The sequence below is a fragment of the Rattus norvegicus genome, chromosome 18, assembly GCF_036323735.1.
Source record: "Rattus norvegicus strain BN/NHsdMcwi chromosome 18, GRCr8, whole genome shotgun sequence".
In the NCBI taxonomy this organism is placed as follows: Eukaryota; Metazoa; Chordata; class Mammalia; order Rodentia; family Muridae; genus Rattus; species Rattus norvegicus.
Window position 1 is genome coordinate 40,913,325 of NC_086036.1, and position 10,195 is coordinate 40,923,519.

General features: G+C 39.4%; 1 protein-coding gene across 1 annotated transcript; it reads right to left on the reverse strand.

Annotated features, from left to right (window-relative positions):
• Positions 1-4,387: 4,387 nt before the first annotated feature.
• On the reverse strand, positions 4,388-6,706 carry LOC120098318 (NADH dehydrogenase [ubiquinone] 1 beta subcomplex subunit 3-like; the record flags this gene model as incomplete). Its single annotated transcript, XM_039097396.2, has 1 exon — positions 4,388-6,706. A coding segment is annotated over one exon (342 nt), but the record flags the coding sequence as incomplete, so codon positions are not given.
• Positions 6,707-10,195: the final 3,489 nt, after the last annotated feature.

The window sequence follows — 10,195 nt, forward strand, 5'->3', positions numbered from 1 at the left end:
AAATATGAATATAAAGGGAAGCAATAATCACTATTCCTTAATATCTCTCAATATCAATGGCCTCAACTCCCCAATAAAAAGACATAGATTAACAAACTGGATACGCAATGAGGACCCTGCATTCTGCTGCCTACAGGAAACACACCTCAGAGACAAAGACAGACACTACCTCAGAGTGAAAGGCTGGAAAACAACTTTCCAAGCAAATGGTCAGAAGAAGCAAGCTGGAGTAGCCATTCTAATATCAAATAAAATCAATTTCCAACTAAAAGTCATCAAAAAAGATAAGGAAGGACACTTCATATTCATCAAAGGAAAAATCCACCAAGATGAACTCTCAATCCTAAATATCTATGCCCCAAATACAAGGGCACCTACATACGTAAAAGAAACCTTACTAAAGCTCAAAACACACATTGCACCTCACACAATAATAGTGGGAGACTTCAACACCCCACTCTCATCAATGGACAGATCATGGAAACAGAAATTAAACAGTGATGTCGACAGACTAAGAGAAGTCATGAGCCAAATGGACTTAACGGATATTTATAGAACATTCTATCCTAAAGCAAAAGGATATACCTTCTTCTCAGCTCCTCATGGTACTTTCTCCAAAATTGACCATATAATTGGTCAAAAAACGGGCCTCAACAGGTACAGAAAGATAGAGATAATCCCATGCGTGCTATCGGACCACCACGGCCTAAAACTGGTCTTCAATAACACTAAGGGAAGAATGCCCACATATACGTGGAAATTGAACAATGCTCTACTCAATGATAACCTGGTCAAGGAAGAAATAAAGAAAGAAATTAAAAACTTTTTAGAATTTAATGAAAATGAAGATACAACATACCCAAACTTATGGGACACAATGAAAGCTGTGCTAAGAGGAAAACTCATAGCGCTGAGTGCCTGCAGAAAGAAACAGGAAAGAGCATATGTCAGCAGCTTGACAGCACACCTAAAAGCTCTAGAACAAAAAGAAGCAAATACACCCAGGAGGAGTAGAAGGCAGGAAATAATCAAACTCAGAGCTGAAATCAACCAAGTAGAAACAAAAAGGACCATAGAAAGAATCAACAGAACCAAAAGTTGGTTCTTTGAGAAAATCAACAAGATAGATAAACCCTTAGCCAGACTAACGAGAGGACACAGAGAGTGCGTCCAAATTAACAAAATTAGAAATGAAAAGGGAGACATAACTACAGATTCAGAGGAAATTCAAAAAATCATCAGATCTTACTATAAAAACCTATATTCAACAAAATTTGAAAATCTTCAGGAAATGGACAATTTCCTAGACAGATACCAGGTATCGAAGTTAAATCAGGAACAGATAAACCAGTTAAACAACCCCATAACTCCTAAGGAAATAGAAGCAGTCATTAAAGGTCTTCCAACCAAAAAGAGCCCAGGTCCAGACGGGTTTAGTGCAGAATTCTATCAAACCTTCATAGAAGACCTCATACCAATATTATCCAAACTATTCCACAAAATTGAAACAGATGGAGCCCTACCGAATTCCTTCTACGAAGCCACAATTACTCTTATACCTAAACCACACAAAGACACAACAAAGAAAGAGAACTTCAGACCAATTTCCCTTATGAATATCGACGCAAAAATACTCAATAAAATTCTGGCAAACCGAATTCAAGAGCACATTAAAACAATCATCCACCATGATCAAGTAGGCTTCATCCCAGGCATGCAGGGATGGTTTAATATAAGGAAAACCATCAACGTGATCCATCATATAAACAAACTGAAAGAACAAAACCACATGATCATTTCATTAGATGCTGAGAAAGCATTTGACAAAATTCAACACCCCTTCATGATAAAAGTCCTAGAAAGAATAGGAATTCAAGGACCATACCTAAACATAGTAAAAGCCATATACAGCAAACCAGTTGCTAACATTAAACTAAATGGAGAGAAACTCGAAGCAATCCCACTAAAATCAGGGACTAGACAAGGCTGCCCACTCTCTCCCTACTTATTCAATATAGTTCTTGAAGTTCTAGCCAGAGCAATCAGACAACAAAAGGAGATCAAGGGGATACAGATCGGAAAAGAAGAAGTCAAAATATCACTATTTGCAGATGACATGATAGTATATTTAAGTGATCCCAAAAGTTCCACCAGAGAACTACTAAAGCTGATAAACAACTTCAGCAAAGTGGCTGGGTATAAAATTAACTCAAATAAATCAGTTGCCTTCCTCTATACAAAAGAGAAACAAGCCGAGAAAGAAATTAGGGAAACGACACCCTTCATAATAGACCCAAATAATATAAAGTACCTCGGTGTGACTTTAACCAAGCAAGTAAAAGATCTGTACAATAAGAACTTCAAGACACTGAGGAAAGAAATTGAAGACCTCAGAAGATGGAAAGATCTCCCATGCTCATGGATTGGCAGGATTAATATAGTAAAAATGGCCATTTTACCAAAAGCAATCTACAGATTCAATGCAATCCCCATCAAAATACCAATCCAATTCTTCAAAGAGTTAGACAGAACAATTTGCAAATTCATCTGGAATAACAAAAACCCAGGATAGCTAAAGCTATCCTCAACAATAAAAGGACTTCAGGGGGAATCACTATCCCTGAACTCAAGCAGTATTACAGAGCAATAGTGATAAAAACTGCATGGTATTGGTACAGAGACAGACAGATAGACCAATGGAATAGAATTGAAGACCCAGAAATGAACCCACACACATATGGTCACTTGATTTTTGACAAAGGAGCCAAAACCATCCAATGGAAAAAAGATAGCATTTTCAGCAAATGGTGCTGGTTCAACTGGAGGGCAACATGTAGAAGAATGCAGATCGATCCATGCTTATCACCCTGTACAAAGCTTAAGTCCAAGTGGATCAAGGACCTCCACATCAAACCAGACACACTCAAACTAATAGAAGAAAAACTAGGGAATCATCTGGAACACATGGGCACTGGAAAAAATTTCCTGAACAAAACACCAATGGCTTATGCTCTAAGATCAAGAATCGACAAATGGGATCTCATAAAACTGCAAAGCTTCTGTAAGGCAAAGGACACGGTGGTTAGGACAAAACGGCAACCAACAGATTGGGAAAAGATCTTTACCAATCCTACAACAGATAGAGGCCTTATATCCAAAATATACAAAGAACTCAAGAAGTTAGACCGCAGGGAAACAAATAACCCTATTAAAAAATGGGGTTCAGAGCTAAACAAAGAATTCACAGCTGAGGAATGCCGAATGGCTGAGAAACACCTAAAGAAATGTTCAACATCTTTAGTCATAAGGGAAATGCAAATCAAAACAACCCTGAGATTTCACCTCACACCAGTGAGAATGGCTAAGATCAAAAACTCAGGTGACAGCAGATGCTGGCGAGGATGTGGAGAAAGAGGAACACTCCTCCACTGTTGGTGGGATTGCAGACTGGTAAAACCATTCTGGAAATCAGTCTGGAGGTTCCTCAGAAAATTGGACATTGAACTGCCTGAGGATCCAGCTATACCTCTCTTGGGCATATACCCAAAAGATGCCCCAACATATAAAAGAGACACGTGCTCCACTATGTTCATCGCAGCCTTATTTATAATAGCCAGAAAATGGAAAGAACTGAGATGCCCTTCAACAGAGGAATGGATACAGAAAATGTGGTACATCTACACAATGGAATATTACTCAGCTATCAAAAACAACAGCTTTATGAAATTCGTAGGCAAATGGTTGGAACTGGAAAATATCATCCTGAGTGAGCTAACCCAATCACAGAAAGACATACATGGTATGCACTCATTGATAAGTGGCTATTAGCCCAAATGCTTGAATTACCCTAGATCCCTAGAACAAACGAAACTCAAGACGGATGATCAAAATGTGAATGCTTCACTCCTTCTTTAAATGAGGAAAAAGAATACCCTTGGCAGGGAAGGGAGAGGCAAAAATTAAAACAGAGACTGAAGGAACACCCAATCAGAGCCTGCCCCACATGTGGCCCATACATATACAGCCACCCAATTAGACAAGATGGATGAAGCAAAGAAGTGCAGACCGACAGGAGCCGGATGTAGATCGCTCCTGAGAGACACAGCCAGAATACAGCAAATACAGAGGCGAATGCCAGCAGCAAACCACTGAACTGAGAATAGGTCCCCCGTTGAAGGAATCAGAGAAAGAACTGGAAGAGCTTGAAGGGGCTCGAGACCCCAGAAGTACAACAATGTCAAGCAACCAGAGCTTCCAGGGACTAAGCCACTACCTAAAGACTATATATGGACTGACCCTGGACTCTGACCCCATAGGTAGCAATGAATATCCTAGTAAGAGCACCAGTGGAAGGGGAAGCCCTGGGTCCTGCTAAGACTGAACCCCCAGTGAACTAGACTATGGGGGGAGGGCGGCAATGGGGGGAGGGTTGGGAGGGGAACACCCATAAGGAAGGGGAGGGGGGAGGGGGATTTTGCCCGGAAACCGGGAAAGGGAATAACACTTGAAATGTATATAAGAAATACTCAAGTTAATAAAAAAAAAAAAATCAGACTCGTGTTTTAAGGTTAAATAAATTTAACATTCCTTCGCAAAATGTGCAATGACTCTTCATTTTAAACATACCACACGTTTGCCTGTTCTGGAGGGGAAAGACATACCTACAAATCATAGTTCTCTATCATCTGTGCCTATTTGCTTTTGAAAGTGGTTATTCTTTCTCCAACAGTCTCACTGGCTGTACGAACCACACTGAAGAGCAGGTCCCATGCACAGCAATAGACGGTCAACACAAAATGAACTCAATATTTTTGGAGGGTTCCTTTTTCTGTCTCAGAATTCCTTGTCTGAGCAAATTCTTTTTTACTTCATAGATCTTTTGCTTATATTATGGTTTCTGAGTTTGTGTTTTTATGAGATTTTTTTCTTATGTGTGGATATATGTGTCTATGTCTGTATTTCTTGAGCTTTTTCTTTGGCCATTTTTTTCTGTTTGTTGTTTGTTTTATCCTATTCTGGTTTGTTTGTTTTTATTTTACCTTATTTTATATTTTTTAGATGATTGTTTTCAAATGAGGGAGAACATGAGAGAGGAAAAAAGGATATAGACATGTGGGTGGGAAAGTAAGACAGGAAAACCATAATCAGAATATAGTGTATGAAAAAATGTATTTCCAATAGAAAAAAGGCAGTTACTCTCTCTTATCACCATTTTATGAATAATGTAATATGCATGGGGGGGTGGTCTCAGCTCCTATACAAATCTGTCCAAGTAAAGAACTATCCACTTCTTCCCACAAAGGGCATTTGTGCTCTTTCCTATTTGTCCACCTTGTTGCCTAACTAAGACTACAAATACAATTATTGTTTACATGAAATATAACAAAACTGAAGAAAATACCAAAAGAATACATTAGAATCCTGTCATGAGCCCACAAACTATGCCAAAAGCCTTGACCCGGCATGATCCACTGCATAAGGAAAGGCATTTAGCAATGAAAATAGAAAGCATGGATGTCTCACAAACAGAATAATCTGATGATGCCATTTCCTGCAGTTTCCCTGGATATATCCAGAGCCTATGTGGTAGAACCTACTCCGTGTAGACAGAGGAAGATGGGGCCAACCAAAGGATGGTGAATCTGTGAAGAACATCAGCTAACATTCAGAGATGCATAGCATGATGGAGGAAGGAGGAAAGAGGTGGTACATACTAGATCCTCAGCATTACTCTGCCCAGAAAACCTGGAGAGATGAAACTACACATAACATGGCCAATGGCTAAGAGTCATATTGATCCTTCAAGTCAGGGTTTTTTTAGAGAAAGATATCCTAACCAAACAACAAACTAATGGGTCTGGGTTAAAACACAATGCTAGAGTCCTTCCAGCCTCAGGGAGAAGTCAAGCTGGCTTCAGTGATATGTTACCTCTTTTGATTGATAATGAGAATTAATGAAAGGGAGTGTTTTTTTCTCCATTAGAACCTAAAAAGACTGAAGCAGTAACCCTAAAAGAGTCAAATGCCACATCACTTCCTGGGTGGCTGTTTCTTGTCACCTTTGTTCAACTGTTCTGTCTTTCCAAAAACCTCCTCTGAATGTCTCCTTTGTGAGATGACTGTGCCAGTAACATCTGTGTGTCTGCTGAGAGTGCTAAGCCAAGATGCAAGACACCAAATGCTGATGGAAACAGGAGAAAAAGGATTTTTTTTGACTTTGCCAAGCAGTAAAACAGGGGAAGAGACCTGAGCTTGTCTTTATTTTCCAGTTTCCTTTCTTTATTAAACCATACTAATATTCTCTCAAGAACAAACAAACAGCCAAGGATGCTACAGTGAGAGAATCTTATTTTCATGAAAGATGTCACAAAGTGCTCTCTTCAGTGATGCTCATTCTGGGATTCTTATCCTCATTCTGGGAAGCCAGGAAATATTCAGCCCCTAAAGCTACCACAAATGCAGCAAACCCCAATTTGAATCCTTTTACTATTACGCTCATGGAAGTGATGTTGCTTGCAAAGTCACCCATGTATCTCCAAGCCTCATTGTAAGTCCGTGGATCCCTCAGCCCTCGGGCAGCAAGCTTCTTCTGCATCATTTCTAAAGGCATCTCTTCAGTTTTCCACTGTCTGTAATCTGGAAGTTCCACTTTACCATGACAATGTCCATGTTCATGACCATGTCCAGCAGCTATGTCTGACAACAATCACCTCCCAGGACTCTCAGTATTCAACCTCCCAGCCGCAGCCAACTGAAAATGGACAGTCCTGAGCTCATCTTTAAAAAATAAAATATAAGGCAAATGATCTCCATCTTGAAGGAGAATTCAACTCTAGCAATCAGAGTCAGGAAGAAGAGAAAAACTCCCAAAGAAACAGGGCTCAAGCAAAGGTTTGGGGTGAGAGGAGATGAAATATAGTTAGAAACTGAGGAGTTGATTGTTCTGATCCAGGGGACAATCTCAGCTAATGGTAGAATGGGGCAGAAAAGTAAATAGAACTAACAGCTGGGGCTCATAGGAAATCAACCCAGGAAAGACATACAGGTAGACATTGAATGTGCTGTTGATGGGGCTGATACTACCAGAGTTCAACCATAAAAAGTGGAATACTGAAGAACAGGGAGAAAGAACACAAAAATCTTTGTGTGTCTACCTCAAGCACTAAGAGCCTAGAGAAAGAATAGAAGTGTTCAGAATAGAGAGACAAAGAGTAAAATCTACCAGACTTGATAACTATGGTAGAGTGAATAGCTGACCCTTCTTCCCCTATCTGCCCTCTTTACCTTATGAAACTGCAGCTAGTTGCACTCAAGAGGTGCCTCTACTTGTCTCCTAGATCTGAATTTAGTGAACTGAAACAAAGGTTGCTCAAATACACCTGTGGAATTAGATAGTTGTACTCTTAGGATAATAATGGCAACTGGTAGAGAGAAGAGGAGGTACAGGTATCACACTGTCAGAACAACAACCTAAAGATACTGATGTAACCTAAAAGAGATGATACAAGTATGTTCTAGGGACCGGCAAACTATATACCCTGTGAGACAAGTTTAGCTTGATATCTATTTATATAAATGAAGTTTTGTTGGAAGAACTTAAGTTTGGACTATACAAGTCAAATAGTTGTTACAGAGATTGTAGACAAGATTAAAAATTTTCCTATCTGATCCTATACAGAAAAATGTTGACTGAGCCCACTCTTCACCCATCTCAGCATCCATACACTTTGACCAGCAAGACCGTCTTTCTTCCTATTCAATTACCTTCTGAATCTGGACACAACAACAGAAGAAGGCAGAAGGTGGAGAACATTCACTTGATTAAAAATTTTAGCATATTTTCTTAAGTGAGTGCCAGAAACATTTTTGCAGTAGAGATTATCTTCTTTAGATTTTACTTTCCTGCTGCATGTTTACACATACTAATAATTTCCTCATGGCAGGAACAGGAAAGAGACTTAGTCCAACAGTATTCCCAACAGAATCAGTGTTTTTTACTCCCTTCTGCTTTATCACTGGTTTTGTGGTACCTCTGATTGGGTTGTCTTTGGAAAGAACAAACGTCACATTAGAAACACATAGTTCAAAGAGCAGTTTACTACAACCTATTTTATTTATTTTTCCTTCCATGTTTCCATCCCCTAGGATTTTAAGACAGGGGTCTTACCATCAACCTAAAGCAGGCCCTGAACTCTCAGTCCTCTGGCTCGATCTCCCAAGTACTAGGCTGACAAGTCTATGCCACCCTTCCTGGGTTTCACTTTCACTTTTCAAAACATAAAAACACAGATAAAAATTCACTGGGACTGGGAATAAAATTTGGAGGGTAAGTGCTTGCTGCAGAAGTGTAAGACCTGAGTTCTGATCCCCAGCATCCACAAAGACCTGGGTTTTTATACACACATACACGTACACACACATCATTGATTGCAAAATAAGTAACCAAATATACAATGATAACTAAAGTTACTTGAATTATAAATGAAAAGTGGTAGCATGCATTTTATGGCTATAAAACCTCCAGGATGTATTTGGACTGTGTGCTTTTGAAAAAATAAGTGTTACAAGTTGGAAGCCAAGATAAAAAGGTTTCTCAGAATTATATAACTGTTTGAGTTAGACTGGCTACAGAGTTATGGGAATGTCCAAAATGTTAAGTCCCTCTGGTCTGAACTTTAAGAGTGACTGAGGGTTAACACTAGTAAAAAGGCTGTGTCATGATGTGAAGGGTGCAGAGTTAGAAGTCAAACTCCAACTTGGCACTGGCAGGTACAGGCTATGAGAGCCATCCCAACATCACCATTTGAAAACACCACCCAAATGGTAACACCTTTTCCAGGTTACTTTGAAGGCAGTGATGGTTTGTATATGCTTGGCTCAAAAACTGACACTATTAGGAAGTATGGCCTCATTGAAGTAGGTGTGTCCCTGTGGATGTGTGCCTAAGACCCTCACCCTAGCTGCCTGGAAATCAGTCTTCCATTACCAGCCTTCAGATAAAGCTGTAGAACTCTTAGCTCTGCCTGCACCATGCCTGTCTGGATGCTGCCATGCTCTCCCCACCTCGATGATAACGGACAGAACCTCTGAACCTGTAAACCAGCCCCAATTAAATGTCCCTTATAAGACTTGCCGTGGTCATGGTGTCTATTCACAACAGTGAAACCCAAACTAAGACAAAGGCTGCTTGTAAGATAGAAAACAGAGGACATCTTTAGTGTGCACTGCAGGAAATGAATAATGTTCGAATGTTAATATATCTAGAGAGATATTTATAAATGTGTAAGCATACACTATCAGGAATTACCTATGCCAAGTGAAACCCAATACTGGAAGACATTTATGCATGACATTTTAATAGACAGCTTCCTTCAGCATGTTCCAACATGGAAAAAAAGTGTCTGAAATAGTCTCAGCCCTTAATAAGCTGGATTTCTAAAGCTGGTGGCAACTTCATATGCAAATCGTCAAAGACATCTGTTAGCTATTTCGACTAAGTTTATGTTGATCACATTTCTAATTGTGGTTTCCTAGCCAGTCTGTTGACTCACACAAGCACATCAATAAGCTGACCTCTATAGGAAGTAATTAGGAAATTATTCTGGCACTGTCCTGTGATTGATGTTCCCAAAGTTTCAAATTAGCCTTTAGAAATCTCCTAAGGTATTGATTGCTTTGTAATGTCACCTTAAAAGAGTAAATAGCTATTTGTTTATACAAGAGCACATGGTTGGGAACAGAAGTAATATCCATGGCAGGTTTTAAAGCTCTGTGGTAACAGTCTGGGATTGGTCTATATAGATGCACGTAGAGGAGTGTCCTTTCATCTGGAGGTGATATATCTTAAGTGGACACCTGAAACTGATGGTTGTACCAAATTGTAAGCAGACTGCAATTTTTCAAATAAAAACATATTTCTGGTAAATATCAACCTATGAATCAGGCACAGTAAGAGAGTAACAATACTCAGAATAAATGAATGTCATTTACAGAAAAAAAATGGATGAAACAGGGGTATTTCATTAGGTGAAATAAGCCAAAGAGAAAATCAAATATCAAATGTTCTCTTTCATGTATAGAGGCTCCCTAAAATGGCTTAAGCACAGAAAAGCCAAAGTTAGAGACTAGGTAGGGGTAGGAGAAAATAAAGAAGTTGCATAATAGGTACCAAAACACAGATGGCAGGTATGAATTC